This window comes from Cyclopterus lumpus, chromosome 6 (genome assembly GCF_009769545.1).
Source record: "Cyclopterus lumpus isolate fCycLum1 chromosome 6, fCycLum1.pri, whole genome shotgun sequence".
Classification (NCBI taxonomy): Eukaryota; Metazoa; Chordata; class Actinopteri; order Perciformes; family Cyclopteridae; genus Cyclopterus; species Cyclopterus lumpus.
In genome coordinates this window covers 15,839,516-15,863,862 of record NC_046971.1, presented here as the reverse complement: position 1 = coordinate 15,863,862, position 24,347 = coordinate 15,839,516, and the positions used below count along the sequence as shown (strand labels likewise).

Below are 24,347 nucleotides of genomic sequence, written 5' to 3'. Positions count from 1 at the left end.
TCTTCCTTTTATGGTAATAGAACGTGAGCAAAGGGGCGGGGCTGTTAGCGAAACGTCATCAACGTGCTCCGGACGCCCGGAAGAGTTGCGAGATGTAACATGTTTGACTGAAGTTAGCGGAGTTTGTGACCAAGTAGAGGAATATTAAACTACATATTCGCCACACAGTATTACGCTGTATTGTGTATTACGCTTTGAAGATGAGTGCGAGTGAAATCGAAAAGGTAAGACAGCAGTTGGAGTGTCAGCTTGTAGATAGCAGATTTTATCAGGATAACATTTACTCGAAGCATTTCTGTCATCCTCAGCCCTTTTTGCCTACTTTGTCTTGTTAACTCAGGACCCCGCAGCCCTGAAGGAGGAAGGGAACGCCCTTTTCAAGGCAGGAGACATTCAGGGAGCTGTCTGCTGTTACACCAAAGCAATAAAGCGGAGTGACAGCCAAGCAGAGCGGGCTGTTCTCTACCGCAACCGCTCTGCCTGCTACTTGAAACAGGAGGAGTACAGCAAGGCAGAGTCTGATGCCTCCAAAGGTGGGATTCATCACAGCCGATGGTGTTCATCAGATCACTGAGCACAAAGACACGTTTTAATCCAAGTTTAAATGAAGGGACACTTCCCCTAAATACCCAATTAAGCCTACTTTTACCTGCTTTGAAATATATCCACCCAGATACCTGCTGAGGTTAGTTGGACCTATGGGCTGTAGCTTACCCCTAACCTGGACTCTGAATGACTTTGGTGTGCTTAAAGTGACACAATATGTGACTCAACAGCAGCTCTTTCCAATGACCGATACTCATGATGATCTCTTTTATGGAATAAACAATTTAGTGTGTGTGTGTGTGTGTAGTTCACATTTCAGGTCAAAGTAAAAATGGTGTACTGAACTGTTGTATGAAATGTCACTATATATGGATGTATCTACACTGTGATATTGAATGTCATGTCTGTCACTCCTTTCAGCTCTCGATACTGACCCAGGGGATGTGAAGGCCAGGTTTCGGAGAGCTCAGGCTTTCCAGAAACTCTGTCGGCTTGATCAGGCGTTTCTGGATGCTCAGAGGTGTGCCCAGGTGGAGCCCAAAAACAAAACCTTCCAGGATCTGCTCAGACAGCTGGGAGCACAGATCCAGCAGAAGGTGATGCATTTTGAGTGGATGATGTGTCAGGGAGGTTTGAAACAGTGCCCTGAAGAAACTGTTTCTAATTAGGGTCTTTTCTCTTACCGTGTAGTCAGTGCAACTGAACTCCACAGACGCTCGCGTGCAGCAAATGTTCTCACTTCTCCTCGATGCATCTGCAAACGACTCTGATCGACAAAAGGTAAGGCAACTCAGAAGTTAGGAACATAACAAAGTGTGATCATTTGCTCTTCTATTATGCGTTTGATTTTTGTTCATTTCATCTTGATCGGTCTAAAAAGTTGTATTGCTCCCAAAATATGTCATCCATTAAACAATTTCAGGCTGCTCAGAATCTAGTGGTATTGTCTCGAGAAGATGCAGGAGCTGAGCAGATCTTCCGTAACGATGGCGTGAAGCTGATTCAGAAACTTCTACAGTCAAAGCAGGAGGAGGTTGTCCTTTCTGCCCTGAGGACCCTGGTTGGGTTGTGCACAGGGCATCAGTCCAGAGTAAGTGTGACAGTTCCCTCTAAAGTTATTTACTGCATCATCTTCAAGGCCCTGTTCTTAACCGGCATGCACACTTGTGATTTGTTTCTTGGAACTTATAGATAAAACAGGAGGTGTATCCATAGTGATGGCCCTCTTATTTGTAATTTGTTCATTTTACTTCCATCCTTTACTGCTTGTTACTGCTGACAACCACTGTTATGTCCCCAGACCATGGCTATAGTGAATGAGCTGGGGATGGAGCAGCTATGTACAGTAATGGGAGCAGGAGCCTCCACCGTCTCCCTGGCTGCCTGCCACCTGCTGCAGGTGATGTTTGAGGCACTGACAGAAGGCATGAACAAAGAGATCAGAGGGAAAGATGAGGCCATACTTCCTGGTGAGTTTGGCTTCAATTCCGATCATGTTTATTTTTGGAGTTGGCCACACATTAAAGTAAGAAATGGTTTCTGTCTTGTGCTTTCACACGTTATTGACTCTGTGACTGTAACACAGAACCCTCCAAGGAGCTGCGCTCAATGCTACGCCACCTCATGGAAATGATGCCGGCGTCTAATGTGTCAGGGCCGGGCAGAGACAGCGCCATCAACCTCCTGGTCAAACAAGTTCCCCGAAAGTCCTTGAAAAACCCAGATAACTCCCTCACTTTATGGGTGATAGACCAGGGTATGAAGCACACCTGCACTTAATGTAGACTTTCTCACATTTTTATGCAATGATGGATACGAAACGGTCCTTCTGACAAACAGGACCGTTTAAATGTTTCAGTAGGTTGCACTAAGAGGCAAGAAGAGGAAGTGTTTTTTTCCAAATGAAATTTGCAAACGACCATTCTGTCACCAGTTTTGATCTGGCATCGCTCCAGCCAGTATAATTAACTCCTTGTTCTTCTGCAGGACTGAAGAAATTCCTGGAGGTGGCTGGGACAGTCCCTGAGCTCTCAGAAGGACCACCACTTACAGACAACTCCCACATGAGCTGCTCTGTCTTACTCAGCAAACTCTACGATGACCTGAAGAGCGATGCAGAGAGGGACAATTTCAACAAGCTATGTGAAGAATATGTACAGTGAGTTCACCACTGAAACATTGGAAACTTCCAAATTTCAAATGCTTATGTTATTTAAGCGACTTTATTCTACAATAATTTATGAACGGGTATCAACAACAACAAAAAAGTCCATACAGGCGATGGGCCAAACAGTGGCATTCCTTGACTAATTTGCTTTTCTGACATATTTCTGGTTAGGCAACATTTTAGCCGACATGGCCTAGATGGCAAACTGCGAGCCATCCAGACAGTGTCGGTGCTCCTGCAAGGACCGAGCGACGTGGGTAACAGAACTCTGGAGATGTCAGGAATGATGGATGCAGTGATCGCTCTGTGTGCTTCCGAAGATGTAACTCACCAGCAGGTAGCAGTGGAGACTGTGATCCATGCAGCCGGCAAGGCAAAGAGAGCCTCCTTCATCACTGCCAACGGCGTGGCACTTCTGAAGGATCTCTACAAGAAGAGCGAGAACGACAGAATACGCGTGAGAGCTCTGGTGGTAAGTGCTGCACCAAAGCAAGAAAAAAGAACATCTATAAATGAAGAGAAATTATATATGGTGCTCTGATGGTTATTACACAGGGTTTGTGCAAGCTTGGATCAGCTGGAGGGACAGACTTCAGTATGAAGCAGTTTGCCGAGGGATCCACGCTGAAGCTCGCCAAGCAGTGTAGGAAGTATGTTTTGATTGTTGAATCCGGAGCACGGGTACAGATTAAGAGAAATGTGTCATGCCTGATCCATATTGTTACATAACCTGCTTTTAAAAATGACAGATAATGAAGCAATCGCAGCATGATAAGAAGCTAGCTGTATCTCTTTCCCTTTTTAGGTGGCTGTGTAATGAGTCTCTGCCCCAAACATCCCGCCGGTGGTCTGTGGAAGGCCTCGCCTACCTCACTTTTGATGCCGATGTAAAGGAGGACTTGGTGGAGGACAAGAACGCTCTCCTGGCCATGTTTGAGCTGGCAAAGGTTATTGGAGGTTTTAATATTTGTGACACATGGACAATACTAATTTATTTGTGTGTAGTGTTTGAATCCACCACTATAAGAACATACCCAAAACACTGGTGTAGTGTTGACAACCTTGTTTTTACTTGTGTTCCTGCAGTCTGAGGACAAGACGGTGCTCTTTGCTGTGGGCTCCACATTAGTGAATTGCACCAACAGCTATGAAGTGGAGAAGCCAGACCCTCAGATGGTGGAGCTGGCCAAGTATGCAAAGCAGCACGTGCCTGAGGAGCACCCCAAGGTACAATTTAAATTCTTAATGTTTCACATGGAGCTACATTTGCTGCACACAAACGCCATATGATATTACTTCAATATTGCACAGTAGCTCTGCTACTCTTGTTTGCTATGTTGTTTTTCAAAACAATTTTACAGCCGTATTTATTTTTTGAGATTGTTTTATATGCACCTATATTGATGTGTCTTTCCATGTGTCAGGATGCACCTTCTTACGTGGAGAAAAGACTGGGGAAGCTGCTGGAGTCTGGTGTGGTGTCTGCTTTGGTGTGTATGGTGAAACAGGAAAGTCCTGCCCTCACTGAGGCTTGTAGAGACTGTATCGCCAGGTAGGAAAATGACAGTTAAGTCTTTTTTACTCACTGTTTTCTCTGTAGGCTTTCCATTAATGCCATTCCTCACAACAGGGTATTCTTGGCTTTGGTGGAACGACAGGAAGACAGAGGCACAGTGGTGGCACAGGGTGGAGGAAAGGTACAACACCTGGATGGTTTAGTCTGCACACTGATCTAAACGTCTTACTTTATTTAATAGGTTTACATGATGTGTTTTGACTGTTTTTCTTTGTAGGCTTTGATCCCACTGGCATTTGACAACACCGATTTAGGTAAAATCAAAGCAGCACAAGCCCTGGCTAAGATAACCATCACATCTAACCCACAGATAGCCTTCCCAGGAGAACGGGTAAGAATTGCCTGCTACGAAATAACAAATAAATGAACTTGGACCTTTTCCTATTTAACCGTGTATAATTTTCTGTTGTCAGATCTATGAGATGGTGCGCCCCCTTGTCAGTCTTCTGAGTCTTGAATGCACCCTGCTACAGAACTTTGAGGCACTCATGGCTCTTACCAACTTGGCCGGCATCAGTGAAAGAATCAGGTCGGCCACTAGGGGGAGTCTCTCATAATATGTACAAAACAATTGTAATGGGACATAACCTACAAGTATGCTCAGTTTATGTATTTTGTTTACCTACTTATTTACCTTCCTCAAAGAAAAGAACAATTTCATGAATTGTTACAGATTAATCATTTTAGAGTCATTATATTTATATATATATATATATATATATATATATATATACACACACACACACACACACACACACACACACACACACACACACACAACAGAGCTGTTTTTAGGATTTAAGTCACAAGCAGATTACAGGTCAAGATTACAGTCTTTCAAATCTATTTTATCTATTGATCACATATGTAATTTCACAGACAAAAGATCATAAAGGAGAAGGCTGTCCCTAAAATTGAAGGTTACATGTTTGAGGAGCATGGCCTAGTCCGAGCCTCTGCCACAGAGTGCATGTGTAATCTGGTTTTGAGCACAGAGGTAAGACTCATATCCGTAGATGATTGCATGGTATACATATGTTGAAAAGTGGAAGTAAAAGTGGTGTGTCCTCAGGTGCAGAAGCTGTACCTGGCCACAGGGAACGATCGCCTGAAGCTGCTTGTGCTCTACAGCGGAGAGGAGGACGAGAGGCTGCGGAAAGCTGCTGCGGGAACTCTGGCCATGCTGACCGCTGAGCAGCCTGAGCTCTGTGCACGCATCCCTGGAACAGTAAGCAGATCACTGCAGCAGCTCAATGTTCCCACACAGCCATCACCTCAGCACTGTGGCATACTACGGCGATTCAGTTCTCTATTCAAGCCAACATCCCTTCCTCTTCTCTTCTCAGACAACCCACTGGCTGGAGATTATACAGTCGCTGTTGCTCTGTGAAATATCCGACCTGCGCCACCGTGGAGTGGTCATAGTGCACAACATGATGCAGGCAGAGAAGAGTCTGGCTGAGACGATCATGGAGAGTGAAGCTCTGGAGATACTTTCTGTCTTGGCCAAGGGAGGAGAGGGCACGCCGGAGCCCGTTTCTAAGACCGCTCAGAACTGTCTGGACCAGGCCGTGGAGTACAGCATCATCATGACCAGGGAAGGGAGAGAAAAGGGCAAAGGAACTGAACCCTGAAAACACAGCTGCAGCGTGTGAATGTGTCTCCTGGTAATGTTAAAGTGATTTGGTTTGAGTTTTATGCGGGACCAGTGGAATCATTTCACTATTGCAGGAAATCAGTTTTGGTCTGGATGGGTACAAGCCGACACTGAAATGCTCGCATGTCTTAACCAAAAGCTGTGAAAGCAGTAACAAATCATGAAAGAGGAAAGGTAGTACATGACAGCTAGGAGATTCTCACTGAAGTAGTTTGCTGTTTCACGTTGCTTTTCCACAAATTTTATTAATCAAAATTGTGCTCCATGTGCATGTAGATAAAGGGCTTTCTACCAGAAATCTCTTTTGGTTTAAGCAACAAACCAACCTACTTAGATTTAGGAAAAGATAATGTGTTGGGTTAGAAATTAAATCCTTTCTGTGCACTGTATGATGATGGACCACCACCAAATCTTTGTTCGACTTGGAGACCAATGAGGCGACTCTATACATTCTTTACCAAGGATTGATATTCTTTGATATTTGCAAATGTTTTTCTTTGTTTTATGATCATTCCCCAAAAGAGTGTCTCTATTTTCCATTGTATGTATCATTAACCTAAATGTTTCTTACAAAAACAAGTCATTCACATAATTGTGCGTTTTATTAATATTATTATTATTAATATGATCACTCCACTACATCCACAGGGTTGTATGGTTGGTCGTTGTTCTAGTTTTCACTGAATAAAACCTCTGCAGCCGAATTATATCGTCACGTTTCTGTCACCTTGCAACAATGCTGTAGCGCATGCGCAGTACATCCCGGTTCGACATACACTAGTGTTCAAACTTTGCGTCGCACGCCTCAGCGGCGTAAACAGAGTTGAAGCGTTTCCAATGCGGTGGTTTGGGTTCGGCTTTAACGCCTTTGGACAAATACGTGTCCACGAGAAGTTGATGGAAGGAGCGCGTGGCGACGCTGCTAATGACGTCAAAGTGAGTGGTCCAACAGAGCTCGCGAGCAAGGCGGACAGACGGGGCTGCTGCTGCTTGAAGACCGCATGTCAAATAAGAGCAAGTTGGAGTCGAAGAGCGTCGTTGCATTTTGATAGTAAGTCTATTGGAGACGCTCTTGTTACTCGTGCCATGCGTTCTGTAATATCACATATTAACTCCCCTGGTAGGCGACAGCTGCGTGTGCCTCGCGGGCTTCGTCTCCAGTGAGGCATGGAGCGGGCTTCCTCTGAGAGAGAGCCGCGGCTGTAGAGACGCCCTCATCAGTGAGTCGTGCTTGACCCTCGCTTTCTCAGACCGACTTGAGTCCTGGGATCTGCAGAAGGAAGAGAAGACTCCATCGTGGAGCATGGAAATAACCCCCCCCCCCGAGAGCTCTGGTAATTTACGTCAATCTCATTTGACAGAGCTACTAGAAGTATAATGTGATGATTGGCTAAACGGTGCACTTCTCGCTGCTTTCCAGGGCCCTCTGTGGGTCTCCCGTTGGTCCCTGGGGGTTACATAGCCACGAAGCCGCCTCTCTACCGCTCCTTATCGCCACAGCTGAGAGCCAAGAGTCTGGCACTGAGTTCAGAGCATGCCATCCTCCTCAGTGCCTCTGGAGCTGTGTACACCTGGGGACTGGGCAGGTAGACCTAACATCTGACTAGTGGGAATCCGAGAAGAAGAAAAAAACCACTTTCGTGCATATCTTGATGTATTGTGTGTGTGTGTGTGTGTGTGCATGTGTTTATTTGACAGCCATGGTCAGTTGGGGCACGGAGGCCTCTCCTCTGAGGAGGAGCCCAGGGCGGTGGAGGCACTCTTGGGGATGCCCATGAGCTGTATAGCTACAGGAAGCTGGCACACTGTCTGTATTAGTGGTAAGCTTCTTCCAAGATGTTGGCAGTGGAAAGATTTTTTTAAATTTTTTTTTTTTTAAAACAACCAACCTCAAATGACCTTTTTCATCAGATGGGGGCGATCTCTATGTGTGGGGCTGGAATGAAAGTGGCCAGCTTGGACTTCCATCACGAGGTCTGAGGAAAGCACTGCAGCAGCAAAGTAGCCAACAAACAGGTACATCTGTCCTATTGAAGTAGTTGCTTTATAAATACAGTAAAGGGACATTTCACCTCAAAACTCAAACTATTTATTTGTGCCCACAGTGCTATCAATGCTGATTGTCCACCTCGTCCCAAATACACGACACTCGACTGCATTGTTTGTTTTGATGTGTCCACAGAATCTATAAAAGATGCTTTGCTAAATGACACTGAACAAGAGGGGAATATTGTCACCATTAGGATTCTCTGTCATATCTTTTCCAATGTATTTGTGGCATTTTAAGAACCATAAACTAGATGTCATCAAGCGCCATTGTACTGGGTGAGCTGCGGTTGAATTATCACAATGCAAATTCACAAACTAATTAAATGTACTGATAGTATGGGAAACGTTTTACGTTCATAAATGAACCACCCCCTTAATCGTAAGTGTCAAACTGCTACATTTACTGTCCTGAACAGGAGCACTCCATCAAGATGTCGGCACGTCTCCCGCCGAAGGGCCTCAGGAGGGAGAACAACATGAAGAAGTATTCATATCAATCCAGGCATTCCCGGCTCTGCTGGACATCACGCCATCATGTGAAATCAGATCAGTCAGCTGTGGGTGCCGTCACACAGCTGCAGTAACAAGTGAGAAACCACAAAATGGTTGTATACTAATGCACATAATCTTGGCAAATCTGTCATCTTTGCCTGATATTGTCTAATTCCAGCCACAGGGGACCTCTACACTTGGGGCTGGGGTAAGTTTGAATTTGAAGCTAAACTGACACCCAAACTGATTTTTAAACTGTTGAAAATGTGTTTCATCTTTAAGATAAGATCTTTATAGTGCTCTCCCACTACCAATTTAATTATTTAGTGTGATTAGAGCACAACTTAAGTATATGTTGAACATATTCACCATTTCAGGTGACTATGGCCAACTTGGACACCAGACTTTGATCAGTTCAGATGAGCCCCAGCGGGTGGAGTTCTTCAGGGAGCAGCAGATGCAAGTGGCTGACGTAGTTTGTGGGTCATGGAACACCTTTGCTGCCGTGGTCAAGGATGAAGTATCTTGTTCTTAACTATATAATTGAATCCCCTTTAATAAACGTGGACACTGGACTTTGGACAACATACCAGGAAGTATTAATTATTACAACAAAAGACTGAATTTATTTTGTGATATACAAGTTTTTGTTTGTACCGTTAAAAACAGGCAACTTCATAAATGAGCACTTTTTGAAAGTATTTAAAATGTTCTTTATAGAAAAAAAAGAACAAATCATAGGTTTTTATATTTTACAAAGGATACATCAAATAGTTAAGGCAATAAAATCTTTAGGTGAATATAATTTAAGGCAAATCTTTAAAATTGTTCTCATTGAAATCTAAACACCATTTGAGAGTTAAAAGTGGATGTATTTCCTCAGCCCGCTGGAGGTCTTCACAGCACAATCTTAAAAGAACTGTGGAGAAATCAAAATATAACAGAAGCAGTTAGGCGCGACCATAATTGTGCAGAGTAAAGTACATATCAGTGATGGCAGCAATTCAATTTTTAGTCACCTGACAAAATCCGGTGACCTTGAAATGACGTGCTGAAACTCTGAGAGGTTCACAGTTCCATCCTTGTCGATGTCGGACTCTTCAAGAATCTGAAAAAACATGCAGGGGCAACAACTGTTACACCAGCACATCAGTGCACTAACCACAGGCTGTTTTAACCATCGAGTGCCCCTCCCCACATCTTTAAAGAGCAGACGGCTTCGAGAACTCACATTGCTGATGAGCTGTCTCATTTCCTCCGTGGTGAGCCTCGTGTCGTCTGTCTCGCCAGTCAGGCAGTTGACTAGCTTCTCCAGATCACCACAGTCAAGAGTTCCATCATCATCAAAGTCTGAAAGTAGTAATACGCCTATTACAGATTCATAGTCCTAACGATATCATTACTAACTAAATCAACTTATTTACCAAATATACGGAAGGCATAGTGGGATTTGATTTCCATAGTGGCAGAGTCGCTGAAGGCACTCAAGAGATCCAGAAAGTCCTCAAATGTGAGGCTTCCGTCTTTGTATTCAGATGTTGAGAAAACATGGCAGATTCTTTTCCTGAAAGGGTTGGACTGTGCCAGGAAGAAGTACAAGGGTCAGTAGAGTTATCAGTACTCACCAAGCACAGGACGGTCTTAGTCATGCAATGACAACCGTGTTTATTCTGCTTTATTATCTAGGAGCTTCTCACCTTGAGCTCTGGCAGAGTGAGGATCCTCTCCACTGGTACTCTGGTATTTGGAAGGTCTTTCTCATCTTTTGTGAGCAGTTCAGTGAATCTCTTGTGAGCACTAAATAAACAAACAAAAACAGCTTAATCGTGGATTTCAATGCTCTTTAAAACATTGAGTTTTTTTTAAAGTGAACCTATTGGTAATATTGCACACTGCTGATCACTTACAGAAGAATTTCTTGTTTTGTCAAGAATGTCAGCTCCTAAAAGTGAAAGTGAGCATTATTGGAATGACCAGTCGCAGATTACCTGAAACAATACTTTCCTCACACTAGAATACATATAGAAGTCTTATTTTCTCATAATACATCCATGGTTAGCCTAACATTAGTGATATTAGCAGCATTGTATTGATAAGCGTGATAACGTGTGGTAACAGTGAGCGGTCACGAGCGTTACGTTTAGTTTAACAGGCCGCAGGTAGCTACATCATACGGACACGGTACTTCAGGAGACACTCGGGCTCCAGCTACATGTTGTCTTTCGCCTTTAAACTCCGGGCTAACATGGCTGTGGTCCTTTATTACGGGGCGTAAAAACAAAACAAACTCGGTTACCGTGAACACTCGTCACGAGGTATTCGCTTTGGGCACTTACTTGATATTCTGAGAGCAAATCCTTCCCAAGTTGACTTGCCGTAGTCCCCATTCTGAACAATTTCGACTCGAAGATGTACTTTTGTTGTTGTATGGAGTTACCCACCGAACTACTGGGCGACTTCTCCTCTTTCTCTTTTTTTACACCGCCTACTTCCGGTAATGTTCCCTTTCCTCGTGACGTACTCGCAAAGAGTCCAGGTGTCGCTGGAGCGAACTTGGATAGTTATAACTTATTCACACTACAGTGTCTTTATCTTGAAACAGTTCATATGTATTAAAATAAAAAAGCCCAATTTCGTACTTAAGTGTTGTTGTTTTTTATTCGATTCCCCCCAATTAAATTATTCTACTTTTGTAAAGTATGTTTGGGAAAGTCTCCCTTTACTCGAGAGTGACAGTTGAGGTGACATGATGAATGACATGCAGACAAAGTACTTTGGATGCTACCTTTATTTTATTTACCAAAAGTGCTACCACCTGTCCTGTAACTACTGTACTTCAGTTTGCCAATACAGAAAAAAGCAAAAGATAACTATGTAAAACTTATAATTGGCAGAATTGCAGGAGATCCAGGTCATGTTCTCTAAAGAAACCGTAATGGTGTCACTTCCAATAGACCTGTATGAACAAAATGGAAAATACTTTAGTGGCGTTCCCAGTCTTTTCCCTCAAATTTTGAAGTAAATCTTTCCATAAATGCTCTTCTGTTTTTTATTATTTTTTATACCGTTTTTTTTTCTTTAACTTGATTTATTAATCTTGTCTTGTTTGTATTTTTTTTTTTTATTGTACTCATGCCCACGTCCAATAACAAATCCAAAGTAAAACTCCAATACCTGTTCGAAACATCTTCATTTTATATAAGATTTGCAACAAACAGGATATATTTAGTAGTTATTGCTGTTATTGTTTGAATCAACAAACGGATACATTTTATTCTAAAAAATAAAATAATTGATAATACTTTTTAGTTTACAAAACATTTAAAAAATATACTGTATGTAATCATATATCCACAAAACCGCAAATTCTGCTAATGCATTAATTCACTGAGCATTTGCTAAATAATTTTTCTGAACAATACTGGGTGAAGATAAGAACTATAGACGAGGATCTTGACAGGAAGGTCAGAAGATGGTTACTTCATCCCTGGAAAGAAGAGGTGCTAAGCTCCTGGATTTGTCTCCCAATCTGTTGTATCTGAAAAAATTAAAATATTCTTAATGCAGGAAATAGGATAATGTGAAAGAAGTGATTAATGTATCTAATCGTTGTATAAGATCTTTCACATTCTACTTAGGCTCTAATCCCATCACAGTAAGTGGGCTTTTTATTATTAGTAAATATAATATCTCTCATGTGATTGTACCTGTCATTTTCGTTCCCTCCTTGGTCTCAGCTGAAACACCAATCCCGTACTCGTTTTCACCGGTGACTCTGAAGAAGTAGACCCCTCCCTCCTCCAGGTCCGACACCTTGTAGGACAGCCGGTGGCATTTGTCTGTGAGTTTTGTCCACCCTTTTCTGCTAATGTCCCGTATATCTACAAGGTAGTTCTGGACAGAGGCGCCTCCCTCATTTTCAGGGATGTCCCAGGTAACAGTGGCAGAGTTCTTGGTCACATCTTTAACTGCTACATGATTTGGTGGACCAGGTGAATCCAAAACCCTCACATTCAGCATCAAAGAAGCAGATCCAGCAACGTTTTGCAGTTTGACGACATATTTGCCAGAGTCATCGCGTGTTGCTCCTTCTAGTGTGATAGAGGTGAGGAAGCTGCTGGTGTTGATCATTCCTCTGACTCTCAGATCTACATCTGATTTGTCCCATGCCACATTAGGGACAGGCTTGCCTGTGAAAGGCACAGTCAAAGTGAAGGAGCTGCCATCTTTAACGAGCAGGGTCTTCCTAATATCTGTGCTAATATCAAACCTGGGCTCCTCTACTCTCTCCATGGTCACTTCAGGATCTGTTTCAGGACTGGGTTCGCTGATGCCCATCTTGTTTATGGATCTGACAATAAAAACATATTCCGTCCCTGATGTGAGTCCCGTTACTGTAAACTCTGTTTTATCTGTGTTGGGAACCCCAACTTGAGTCCAGTTGTCTTCTGCTGATTTTCTGAATTCAACTTTGTAACCTGTTACTGCTGCTCCACCATCAAACAGTGGCTTGTTCCATGACAGAGTGATGGAAGACCTGGATGAATCAATTATGGTGGGTTTTGCGGGCGGGGAGGCTAGAAACTTTGGATCGTCTGCCAAAGTGAGTGGGCATGGGAGACTGGGTTCACTTAGACCCGCAGCATTCTCAGCAAAGACTCTGAATTCATACTTGCATCCCTCGTGCAGGCCGGAGGCTTTGACTCGTAGGTCATAGACAGGCTTCTTGTTAACACGAACCCAACGGACACCCTGCTTCTCCCGCTTCTCGATGATGTAACCGCTGATGCGGCTATCGCCATCAGAGGCAGGTCTCTTCCAGCAGATAGTCATAGCCTCGACGGTTGCACTCGTGACCTCAACATCAGTGGGAGCAGATGGGATAGTGAATGGATCCATGGCTTTGTTGGGCTCACTTTCCAAAGTCTCACCTTCCCCATATTTGTTCACTGCTCTCACCCTAAACAGGTATTCATTTCCTTTGAGTAGCTTGGTTATTTTGCAGGTAGTTGCCACCATTTCACCATACACAAGGGTCCACGCTACACGGCTGGTTTCACACTTCTCTACAATGTAGTGGATGATCTCAGCACCGCCAGTCTCATGCGGGGGGTCCCACGAAAGGGTGCATTTCTCTGCTGAAAGTCCAGACACCTCGAGAGGTCCAGCAGGTGGGCCGGGTCTGTCCAGAACCTTGCAGATGATAGGCTTAGATGTGGTGCCACCTGCACTTTGTAGGGTCAGAATATACTGTCCGGAGTCTTTCCTAACACTTTCTCTGATAAGTAGAGAGGTATGCACCTTTGTTGCGGTTATCTCAACCCGTCCTTTGGTGACAATATTTCTACCATTTTTCAACCAAAACACTGTCGGGTTGGGGCGGCCAGAGATGTCAGCATCTATTCTTAGGAGGTCTCCTGCTTTGACAACCACCACCTGTCTAAATTTGTCCTCCAAGATAATTTTGGGTGGTTTCACATCATGCTGTACTGTAACAGGTCCTGTGGTTTCAGACGGCCCACTGAAGAGCTCAGCTGCATTCTTTGCAATCACTCGAAAATCATACTGTTCACCTTCTGAGAGGCCAGTCACTTCCAAGAAGGTGTCCAGTAAGTTGGTAAAGTTGCACTTAAGCCAACAACTATTTGGCAGCTCTTTATGCTCAACAATATACCCAGTAATTTTAGCTCCACCATCATACTCTGGTTTGTCCCAAGTGAGGGAAACTGAGCTGTTAGTTATATTGGTGACTGTGAGGTTGTGTGGGGGATCACACTGGTCTCTTGCTGCTCCAGGCTCAGATGCCTTACTGCATGGCCCAACACCAGCCATATTCTCAGCACGGACCCGGAACTCATATATCAGACCTTCTTCAACAGTTGTTACCTTGAACTGGTTCTCAGTCACTGGGTTTCTGTTTAACTTTGACCACAAAATACTGCTTTGATCTTTGCATTCAATATGATAACCAATGATAGGGCTACCACCATCACTGTCTGGCTTGCTCCACGCAACCACCATGACGGACTTTGAGGCACTAACAATACGGAGATTTGTTGGTGGCTCAGGGGGCTTGAATGGATACTGGGCAACAACAGGGTCAGACTCAACAAAGTGGCTTTTGCCATAGCGATTCTCCGCAGCAACACGAAACTGATATTCAGTGCCCTGTGTCAAACGAGAAATCTTGATTGATGTTCTGGCAACTGTCGCTGACACAGTCTGCCACATTGTGCTGCCTGTATCTCTCTTCTCAACAACGTAATTACTGATTTGACATCCGCCGGTGTAATGTGATGGCTGCCACGACAAAGACATGAAGTCAGCACTCACTTCATCCACACTGAGGTCACTGGGTGGTCCAGGTTTTTCAAAAACAGTGACAAAGATTTCAGCGGATGTGGTTCCAGTCGAGTTGGTTAGGGTCACCTCATACATTCCAGCGTCTATTCTAGTTGCATCTTTGATAACAATCTGAGATGATGTGTCAGATGTGTTCACATTCACTCTGCTTGTCTCTTTCAGCAAGTTGCCCTCTTTCTTCCAGGCTAATGTTGGTGTGGGTACACCCTTGAATGGAACATCAATCTTTAAATCATTTCCTGCCTTCACACTGAATGTATTGGACAGCAAATTAATAATGGGCTCAGCACTGGTATCCTTTAGTGTCACAGGTGCCAAAAGGGACTTTGGTTCACTTTTTCCCTTTTCATTCACAGCACTCACTCTAAAGAAATACTCCTTTCCTTTTGCCAGCCCATTAATAGAAGCTTCCAGCGCTTTACTCTCTGAACACATTGTCCATGTGTCATCTCCCTTAGCCTGCATCTCTACAATATAGCATGTGATTTTGCTTCCTCCATCATGTTCAGGCTTCTCCCAAGAGAGTCTTGCACTATTGAATGCAACATCACTGAGTGTGATCTTTCCAGGAGGCACAGGAGCCTCAGACAACTTAACAGCCTCAGTGGTCTCTGCTGGCAGTCCAGTTCCAAACTCATTCACAGCCAGAACGCGGAAATAATAGAAGCTCCCTTCCTGGAGGTTGTCAATCTTGCATGAGTTTCTCACACAGTTGCTGCAGACGCTCGTGAATGCCTTCCTGGCCTCTTCTCGCTTTTCTACGATGTAGTGCGAAATTTTTGCTCCTCCATCAATGAGAGGTGCCTCCCAGGAGATTAGCACAGAGTGCCTCTTTGCATCCTTTACCTCCAAGTTTGTTGGTGCGGTAGGAGAGTCCAACACTCTGACATTGATGAATGCAGATTTAGAGCCACTGCAGTTCTCGGCAGTCAACACATATTTTCCTGTGTCATTTCTGTTGACATTCTCAATCAATAACTCTGTGTAGGAGCTTGTGATCTCAATTTGAGCGCGCTCACTGACTGTGCCGCCTTCCTTTGACCATCTAACTTCAGGCTCTGGCCTTCCCCTGATGGTAACAAGGAGACGTAATGCAGAACAGGCTCGAACGCTGACCATTTTCCTCAAGGTAGTGTCCAACTCAATCTCAGGTGCCTCCAATTTCTCAGTAGCTACCACACAGCCAGGTAGTTCCGCATACTCCCCAACTCCAGCGGCATTCAGCGCACGTATACGGAAATTGTACTTTGCATTTTCTCTCAGTCTCTTTACAGTGTAGTTTGTGTGCTCTACACCTGTGCTTGGCGTACAGGCGATCCACTCATCTTCTGCTGCCTCTTTCATCTCAACGATAAATCCACGGATGGCTGCTCCACCATCATAGATGGGTTTTGACCAGGTCAGAGACACAGTACTGCTGGAATAATCTGTCACTTTGGGGTTGGTAGGGGGTGCAGGGGGGTAAGTAGCTTCACATACTTTCAAAAACTCACTTGGCTCACTGGGTGGACCAACACCAGCAGCATTCTCTGCTAATACTCTAAACTGATAGTAATGTCCCTCCGCAAGTGCTGTACATCGAAAGCGCAGGTCATTTAGTCTTCTCTTGTTGCATTTAGTCCACCTGACACCCTCTTTGTCACATTTCTCAAGGATGTAGCCATCAATCTCCGAGCCTCCGTCTGTCTCAGGCCTTTCCCATGATAGCACCATAGAGTCACCAGTCACAGCACTGGCTGCAGGGGTAGAAGGTGCGCTAGGTGTTGTAAAGGGGTTTTGTGCAATGAAGGGGTCTGATTCCAGAAACTCGCCAACACCAAATTTGTTCACAGCAGCAATTCTGAATATATACTCTTTACCGGGCACTAGTTTTGTCACTTTGTAAGTGACAGCTTCAACGTGAGGCTCAACCCCTGTCCATGTAACACGGCTGGTCTCCCTTTTTTCAATGATGTAGTGGGAAACACTGGCACCACCATCATTTAAAGGGAGGTTCCAGTGAAGACTACACTTCTCTGCACTGACAACTTTCACCTTTAGAGGTCCATCTGGAGGACCAGGTCTATCCAGGACCTTTACAATAACAGTGATAGATGTAGTTCCACCCATGTTGCTGAGGCTCAATACAAAGTGTCCCCCATCCGCTCGTGTACAGTCCCTGACTGTCAGAGTTGTATGAGTGAGGGTGTTTTTAACCTCTGTTCTCTGTGTTGCTTTGTCAATTTCTTTTCCATTCTTTAACCACGTAACTGCAGGGAGGGGCTTCCCCAAGTAATCAGCATCAATGACGAATGTCTCACCAGCTTTAACAACAGTTGTACTCTTGTACTTAGGATCAATGAACGCTGTGGGTACTTCAATAACATCCTGTGCGACGATGGTTACACTTTCTGAAGGTGTACTCCAAACGCCAGCACCATTCTTAGCAGTTACTCTAAACTCATAACTTTGCCCTCCTGTCAGACCCGTGACTGTGAACTGATTCTCAATAACATTGGTGAAGTTAGCCTTCATCCATCTTCCATCTGGGCGCTCCCTCTTTTCAACAATGTAGCCCGTAATGGTGCTTCCACCATCATACCTGGGTTTGGCCCACTGAAGTGTGATGTTCTCTCTCGTAATGACAACAGCTTCAGGTTTACCAGGTGGATCACAGGGGTCTCTTGCCACATAGCATTCAGATATCTTGCTTGATGGGCTGAGTCCAGCAATATTCTCAGCAAATACTCTGAATTCATACTCAATCCCTTCCTCCAGTCCACTTGTTTTTAAGCGAGTGTCAGGTATAACAAGTTTGTTCAGCTTGGTCCATAAAATGCTGTTCTTCTCTTTGCGTTCAAGGTGATAGCCGATGACGGGGCTGCCTCCATCATTTTCTAGAGGCGCCCATTCAACCACCATGCTGTACTTTGCCACTGTGGACACAAACGGGGTGCCAGGAGCAGTGGGCACATTAAAAGGATATTGTGCAATTACAATAGGAGAAGTGATTGCAGTACTTTTTCCATACCTATTTTCGGCAAACACTCTGAATTGGTATTCATTTCCTGTCTTCAGTCTAGTGACTTTGATTGTGGTTCTTACTGTCGTTGCTGACACAGTCTGCCATTCTGTGCTTAGAGTTTCCCGTTTCTCCACTATGTAGTTGTCCAGCTGACATCCTCCTGTGTATTCTGGAGGCTCCCAGGAAATGACAACATAGTCCGAACTGATCTCATCAACTCTCACGGGCCCTGTGGGTTGGTCTGGCTTTTCAAGAACAACTACAGTGATGTCTCCTGTATGTTTTCCAGCACTGTTGCTTGCTGTGATAGAGTATTGACCACAGTGCTCCCTCGCCGCATGTCTGATATGAAGACCTGTTAACGATAATTTATTTGAAACCTCTAGCCTTGATGTCTCTTTGACTGCCTGACCATCTCTTTTCCATTCAATCTTTGGTGCTGGGTGCCCAACCACTGGGATCTCTACTTTCAGATCTTCATCATTCTTGACAGTAAATGTGGCAAAGGTTATCTGGAGTTTTGGCTTAATAGCATTTTCCTTATCTGTAACCGGGCCCGGTTGGACCTCACGGTTGGAATCTCCATTCTCTGCAGAAATGGCAGGCTGACCTGGTGTGAGGGGGGGGGAAAAGCATCAAAAACATGAAACATTATGATCCCTGTGCAGACTAATTATTAAAACATCCATGTGGTACTGGATAAGCAAATACATATATATATGGTTTAAATGTATTTGAGTGAACGCATTAATATGAGTAAACATGATAAGTAAAATCATTTTCATTTTTTTTCCAGAACTTCCAACTGTATCTCACAATAATAAAACTGCTGGTGTTACTTCTGGAGTGGATGAAAGCCTCAAAAACATAGCAACTGAATGTTTGAACTTATATTATTTTGTTACACTTTAGTTATAAGTCTTATACTGTTTGTTCCCCACAGGCATGACATACCTTGGACAATGACTGTGAGGGGTGACTGGGAATCCTCTGCTGTGAGATCTTCATCAGTATTCAGTGTCATATTTATATTTAGAGTGTGAGCTTTATCTTCTGCTTGTGTTCCCGCCTACAAAAGAGATGTGTACAAAAAACTCAATTAAAATGAATAACAGCTAAAACAATCATTTCTTTATTTCCTATTTTTCTAAGACTTCTGTTTTTTGTTTACAAACCATTGAAAAAATAGCTACACATATTTAATCACAATAGAATTTAAACAAAATGTGTTTAAACAAGCTAGAATGAAGTTACCAATGGGATGTGTTGGTAACAGAAACTGTTGATGGTGTTAAAAATAACTAGAGGCATGGTGGTGCCATCTGTTCCACTAAATGCATACAACTCTTATGTTTTTAACTCTTAAAGCTCTCACAAGGTTTAAATCATTTCACTTTAGTAAGAAACTCAAAAAAGAAAAAGTAATCTTTTAGATGAACTCTCTTCAATAACTCTTGTTTCAATAACTTCTAAGATATCATTACTGACACAACTTACTTTGTTGTTGCTGGCTTCCATCGTTTCTTTCACTTGTCCTTATTTATGTATGAGAAATTCAACATGAATTCAAAATCCAGCTGGTTCAGTTGTTGACTGTGATGAGCACTCTGACTCTGTGGCAGACATTCACAACTCTGCCAATCACTGCCTGCTTTATCTCCAAAATGTGTATGCAGAGACTAAAATAACCATGATGCCTGATTGGCCAGCTGCTCATTCTTTCAAAGTTACTTGAGCCTGCATGGATCAGCTGTGAAAAACTGGAAAGGTGCTCAACAGTAAAATATTGCCCACATACCATTTGGCTTTACAGTTTAGATGTCCTCTAAATAGCTTTGTGTGTGGGGGTGTTGGTTGGGTTATATCTGTGCCTTCTTTAGGCGCATAAGAGCCTTTCTAAACAAATGTTCAGCCACTACAACACTATTGGTAGGGAAAGGCAGTGGTTACATTTAACTGAGTACATTTACTCAAGTACTGATAGGACCCACGATCACAAACACATCTACTTTTGATATGTTTTGTATATTTTGCTGATTATTGTTTTGTACTTTTATTTAAGTGAATGCAAGACTTCTATTTGTAATTGAATCTTTCTTTAGTTTGGTATCAATACTTAAATGATTGAAATACATATTCTACCACTGAGTGAAGGTTACAAAACACTTAACATGTATTTGTATTAGTAGCTAAGTGTATGGAATCTGCGGGGATCTTCCTTCACAGTATGTATAAGATGTAAGATGGTATCAGCAAACTGTCTCCTGTTTTCAATTGATTAAGTATGTTCATAACAGTTTGTAAGAATAACCTACAATCTCTTCTGTCGCTATCATTACCAACAGAAAACGTCTGTTGGTAATGATAGCGACAGAAGAGATTGTAATTTTAATATTTTAATATTTAAGATTAATAATATATAATAATTATATATATATATGATTTACACTTTAATAATTGAAGACGTCTGTTTTTGTTGTTTGTTGCTACTGGCTGGCTGTGGGCCATCAAACGAAATGTCGTTGTATAACAACAATGACAATAAAAACCTCTTTATCTTTATATATATATATATATATATATATATATATATATATATATATATCTGTGTATGTATAAATATATGTGTGTGTGTATAGTATACCGTTTGATTCAAAAACATTTATTCTGAAAGAATTAACCGGAAATACACCAATAAACACCAACGAAGAAGAACACGTTGCCCGTTAGCTAACCGGTTCAAGAAAAATAAATAGACGAAACATTCAAGTGCAAGTTGTGTCTTTTAAAGCGTTTAATCCGCGTTTCGTCTCTCGACACTGAATCGGAGTGATATCATGTAAAAATAATAAAGGTGAGTACACTATCAAATCATATCAACTCATCGTGTGGGGGAGAAGAGCATGACGTAGAGTTGGCTAGCTATTAAACATGTCGGTATCAGTGGAGGAATATAAGTACATTCACTAAAGTAATGTATTTAAGCACGAATTTGAGGTACCTGCATTTCTATGTTATGGCACTTGTTCTACTTTTAGTCCGCTACAAGGGGAAACCTTTAGCTCCACGACATTAGTCACAGTTATAGTTAGTAGTTACTTTGCAGACTATGATTTTCTGTCCATCACTTATGATAACAATGCATGTTTCATAAATTCACCTTGTATTTTGTGCGTAAAATACAAATTATTAAAATTATAGGTATAATCCAATAACAATAAAACACTCGCTGGGCTCAGTATTATGAGTACTTTTACATTTGATACTTAAAGTACATTTTGCTGATAATATGTACACACTTATATGAATCCATTGCACGACATTTACTTGTAATTGAGTATTTTCACAGGACCCAAATACTTCTTCCTCCCCTGGCTAGTGTGAAGGTGATTAATGTGTGGGTGGGTCACTGTTTGTACACTAAAGATGGAATTAAATATGTCAGCTAATCAATTACTGGGAAAATGAACTGGCAACCATAGTTAAGGTTATGTTTACATCTTCTCAAATGGGAATGTTTTTTGATTTTCTTGTCCTCCATGATAGTCATCAACACTAAACTGTAGTCAATTTAGTTGACTATAACATTGTATTAATTTATCAATAGAATCATGGGCAGACTAATCAATACTCTTTATTGGTTGCCATGTCCACAGACCACTCATGTGATCTGGCTCTCCTTCTGATGATTCAGCAGAATGACACCGTGCCTCTCCTCTCTGCCTCTGTTCACCAGCAGATCCAACCATGCCGCTCCAGTTTGTGTATTGCAACCAGGACTTTGTCGCAGATGTGCATCGGTGCAGTGGGAACAGACTTGGATCACCGGCAACAAAGTTTGACACGACCGTCCAAGCCGGCTGGACGGACAGGATGAACAGGGGCCTCTTCCGCTACCATCTGGGTGATTTACAAACACGAATCCTGCCGGGCCCGCATGGCTTTGTGGCCCAGCTGAATATTGAAAGGGGAATAGAGAGGAGAAAGCCTCAGGAGATACTTAGCATTCAGCAGGAGTTCAATGTCAAGCAGTTTAATTTTAACAAAGTCAATCCAGAAGAAATCATAGCTGAAATGATAAAGGTGGTTGAGGGAGGAAATGAAAAGAGAGAGTTGCATGAACTCTGCAGGATGGTTGTGCTGGTCAATGTCAGCCCTTTGGAGTTTGGCCATTGTCTCCTTGTTCCAGATCCGTCCAGCTGTTTCCCACAGGTCATGACAAGTTTCGCCATCCAAGCTGGTGTTGAATCTGTGCTCCTGAGCTCCGATCCTGGTTTCCGTGTGGGGTTCAATAGTCTGGGAGCATTTGCGTCTGTCAATCATTTACACCTCCATGGGTATTACCTGGATCATGAGCTCAAGATAGAATCGATGCCAGTCAAGCCTCTGGTTCCTGAAAAGGGCTTTTATCGCTTGTTGGGCTTTCCTGCAGGCTTTTTGTTTTACACAGAATCCGAGAGGGTGGAGAAAGTTGCCGAAGCCATCTGTCAAGTCACAGACTTTCTTGTCGACCGCAATATTGCACACAATCTGTTCGTGACGAGGGGATGCCCGCCTTGTGATCGCCCACAGAACGGAAAAGATCACTGCTCAAGGAAAGGTGTTCGTATCGCTGTCTGGCCGAGAACAGCGTGCTTCGGTGCCAAAGATGAATCTGCCTTCAATGTGGCTCTCTGTGAGCTCGCTGGACATTTACCATTTAAGAACAGGAAGGACTACGAGTTAACTTCTGAGAAAGGTGTAATGGATATCATCCAGAAATATCTTCTGCCCGATTCAGAGTTTCACACGTTGGAACAGCATCTTACTCGTCATTTGATGGATTTATCGCCTTTGGACTTTAACGCCTTTTCAAATCCTGTTTTAATCAACTAGTTTAGAAGCTACACATTCACAATGCGTTTAGGCTTTTTGTGACGTCAATCAAGAAAATGTGTATCTTTACACTCTATTATGCTTTGGGGGCTAAACTGAATCTTTCCTGCATCGGGCCTAAATATAACATTGGAAATGCACAGAAATACCTTCTGAGATAAATATATTTATCAATGAAAATATATTAATGGACTTAAGGATGTGCTGCATTAAAACCGGTTTAAAATCAAATGGCAAAAGCATTTTATTTTAAATTGTAAATGTTGTTTTTGTATTTATTTTGAGTTGTGTATAGGAAGCAAGTCTCCAAATAATATGTTGCTGTTTAGGGTCTTGTCACAAGAGTATGATTATTCAACAAAAGAATTGGTGTGAGATTAAGCACCTTTAGAGGCTGTCAATGAAACACAGTCTGTACCTGCTCACACAGTCCTGAGGTGTGTGTGTGTGTGTGTGTGTGTGTGTGTGTGTGCGTGTGTGTGTGTGTGTGTGTGTCAAGCAAGACGTTCTAGAAGTTTGTGAGAGCTTCAATAAATCTCTCTCTCTCTCTGAGAGTGTAAATAATACAATTAATGACGGCTGATTTCCATTTCTCTGTTCCAGTTTCAAGGTCCTGATTGTGCCTGGTCACGCTGTTCTGACTAACTGAGATTAGTAACACCTGCACTGGTCCTGCATTGACAATGACTTGTGATGAAGAGCCCGTAAAGCAGGGCTGTTTAGACTGAGTCCATCACCTCACTCACTGGTACTTCCTGTTGTGATGTGAAGGTTAGAGAAGTGGACCCATGATTTGAAGGTTGGAGATCTTGATGCAGGATTAATCTGAGTGAGGTCCACTTGCACCGCCCTCATTACCACCAGTGAGTTGCCCTTGAGCAAGGCCTTTACCCCCAGTGAAGCTTCAATGAATAAATAAAGGTTAAAAAAAAGTGAGGAAAGCCTTTGTCAGACATAGTTATAACACATGCTGCACATATGATGTAAGTCATGTTGTATTTGTTTAACATAACTCACTGGCAAAAAATTGCCCCCACATGTCCTCCTTTTATTCTGAAGAAAATTGACGGAGCTGCTTCAACGGGCCTGACAGCGGAGCTCCGATCAAAGGAGATCAAAGCTACACATCATCCCTGAAGAGCGTATCATCTGCCAAAAGGACATCACCAAGGTAGCAGTGCTTAGCTGAGCAGTAAGATCAATGTGCAGAGCTCCCTGCTCACTCATTTTAATGAGGTTCCTCGTTGGTGAGCGCATAACCAGCGCATTGATCTATAGGTTTAGCTGCTGACACGTGAGTTCATGATTCAACAAAATGTTTAATTTTGCAGTTATTTAGTTCTGCCTTAACGGACAATATTAGACGATCTCTGCAGTTTGTAAGATATCTGACTGGCACAAAAATACCTACTCCTATTTATAATATTTATTCCTTATAGCACTTATACAAATATTTAGCTCAAACTGCATGTTTTCAGCAATAAAGGCTAAAACTAACAACAAATCACATAAAAATTACATCGAGATTGAATCTTATTACAGTTTTCTTTATACAATTTCCTGGAATAGAGTGTTTCACTTTAGGAAAAAGTAAAACACTGTCTAGCGTGTTGGTGTC

The 24,347-nt window shown here is 42.8% G+C and overlaps 5 protein-coding genes across 7 annotated transcripts; 3 read left to right on the top strand and 2 right to left on the bottom strand.

The window, feature by feature from the left end:
- The first annotated feature begins 52 nt into the window (after positions 1-52).
- Positions 53-6,650, top strand: unc45a (unc-45 myosin chaperone A). The gene is made up of 19 exons (XM_034534835.1): positions 53-224; positions 341-533; positions 967-1,142; positions 1,237-1,326; positions 1,469-1,636; positions 1,847-2,015; positions 2,132-2,302; positions 2,533-2,704; positions 2,885-3,185; positions 3,269-3,363; positions 3,519-3,660; positions 3,800-3,940; positions 4,138-4,265; positions 4,344-4,410; positions 4,507-4,620; positions 4,703-4,818; positions 5,169-5,286; positions 5,362-5,517; positions 5,636-6,650. The coding sequence occupies exons 1-19, from the start codon at positions 201-203 to the stop codon at positions 5,921-5,923; spliced, it is 2,829 nt and encodes a 942-aa protein (XP_034390726.1). The 5' UTR covers positions 53-200; the 3' UTR covers positions 5,924-6,650.
- A 50-nt stretch (positions 6,651-6,700) lies between these two features.
- Positions 6,701-9,409, top strand: LOC117732126 (RCC1 domain-containing protein 1-like). Its single transcript, XM_034534836.1, has 8 exons — positions 6,701-6,997; positions 7,071-7,280; positions 7,367-7,532; positions 7,645-7,766; positions 7,858-7,962; positions 8,412-8,582; positions 8,666-8,695; positions 8,865-9,409. The coding sequence occupies exons 1-8, from the start codon at positions 6,784-6,786 to the stop codon at positions 9,020-9,022; spliced, it is 1,176 nt and encodes a 391-aa protein (XP_034390727.1). The 5' UTR covers positions 6,701-6,783; the 3' UTR covers positions 9,023-9,409.
- Positions 9,094-10,976, bottom strand: LOC117732127 (calcium and integrin-binding protein 1-like). Its single transcript, XM_034534837.1, has 7 exons — positions 10,824-10,976; positions 10,395-10,429; positions 10,185-10,284; positions 9,912-10,065; positions 9,719-9,837; positions 9,507-9,595; positions 9,094-9,406 (listed from the first exon to the last, which is right to left on the bottom strand). The coding sequence occupies exons 1-7, from the start codon at positions 10,872-10,874 to the stop codon at positions 9,385-9,387; spliced, it is 570 nt and encodes a 189-aa protein (XP_034390728.1). The 5' UTR covers positions 10,875-10,976; the 3' UTR covers positions 9,094-9,384.
- A 686-nt stretch (positions 10,977-11,662) lies between these two features.
- LOC117732900 (titin-like) lies at positions 11,663-19,472 on the bottom strand. The gene is made up of 4 exons (XM_034536145.1): positions 19,352-19,472; positions 18,809-18,923; positions 12,195-18,464; positions 11,663-12,025 (listed from the first exon to the last, which is right to left on the bottom strand). Exons 1-4 carry the CDS (start codon positions 19,370-19,372, stop codon positions 11,991-11,993), a joined length of 6,441 nt encoding a protein of 2,146 aa, XP_034392036.1. The 5' UTR covers positions 19,373-19,472; the 3' UTR covers positions 11,663-11,990.
- A 1,087-nt stretch (positions 19,473-20,559) lies between these two features.
- On the top strand, positions 20,560-23,223 carry gdpgp1 (GDP-D-glucose phosphorylase 1). Of its 3 annotated transcripts, XM_034535125.1 has the most exons (3): positions 20,560-20,708; positions 21,591-21,758; positions 22,044-23,223. In XM_034535125.1, exons 2-3 carry the CDS (start codon positions 21,602-21,604, stop codon positions 22,727-22,729), a joined length of 843 nt encoding a protein of 280 aa, XP_034391016.1. In that variant the 5' UTR covers positions 20,560-20,708; positions 21,591-21,601; the 3' UTR covers positions 22,730-23,223. The 3 variants fall into 3 exon arrangements, with proteins under 3 accessions (XP_034391016.1, XP_034391015.1, XP_034391014.1); XM_034535124.1 differs by having other exon boundaries at positions 21,594-23,223; XM_034535123.1 differs by having other exon boundaries at positions 21,591-23,223.
- Positions 23,224-24,347: the final 1,124 nt, after the last annotated feature.

Bases quoted from the DNA above. Each gene is read 5' to 3' on its own strand.
- LOC117732127 (XM_034534837.1), bottom strand. From the start codon at position 10,874: ATGGGGACTACGGCAAGTCAACTTGGGAAGGATTTGCTCTCAGAATAT. The intron at 10,430-10,823 runs GTAAGTGCCCAA...TTTCACTTTTAG, and splicing joins ATTTGCTCTCAGAATATCAA to GAGCTGACATTCTTGACAAA. The intron at 9,838-9,911 runs GTAAATAAGTTG...TACTACTTTCAG, and splicing joins CTATGCCTTCCGTATATTTG to ACTTTGATGATGATGGAACT.
- LOC117732126 (XM_034534836.1), top strand. From the start codon at position 6,784: ATGCGGTGGTTTGGGTTCGGCTTTAACGCCTTTGGACAAATACGTGTC. The intron at 6,998-7,070 runs GTAAGTCTATTG...CTCCCCTGGTAG, and splicing joins AGCGTCGTTGCATTTTGATA to GCGACAGCTGCGTGTGCCTC. The intron at 8,583-8,665 runs GTGAGAAACCAC...GTCTAATTCCAG, and splicing joins TCACACAGCTGCAGTAACAA to CCACAGGGGACCTCTACACT.
- unc45a (XM_034534835.1), top strand. From the start codon at position 201: ATGAGTGCGAGTGAAATCGAAAAG. The intron at 2,016-2,131 runs GTGAGTTTGGCT...ACTGTAACACAG, and splicing joins AGATGAGGCCATACTTCCTG to AACCCTCCAAGGAGCTGCGC. The intron at 5,518-5,635 runs GTAAGCAGATCA...TTCTCTTCTCAG, and splicing joins GTGCACGCATCCCTGGAACA to ACAACCCACTGGCTGGAGAT.
- LOC117732900 (XM_034536145.1), bottom strand. From the start codon at position 19,372: ATGGAAGCCAGCAACAACAAA. The intron at 18,465-18,808 runs GTATGTCATGCC...CCCTCACACCAG, and splicing joins CCTCACAGTCATTGTCCAAG to GTCAGCCTGCCATTTCTGCA. The intron at 12,026-12,194 runs GTACAATCACAT...TAATTTTTTCAG, and splicing joins GGAGGGAACGAAAATGACAG to ATACAACAGATTGGGAGACA.
- gdpgp1 (XM_034535124.1), top strand. From the start codon at position 21,602: ATGCCGCTCCAGTTTGTGTATTGCAACCAGGACTTTGTCGCAGATGTG.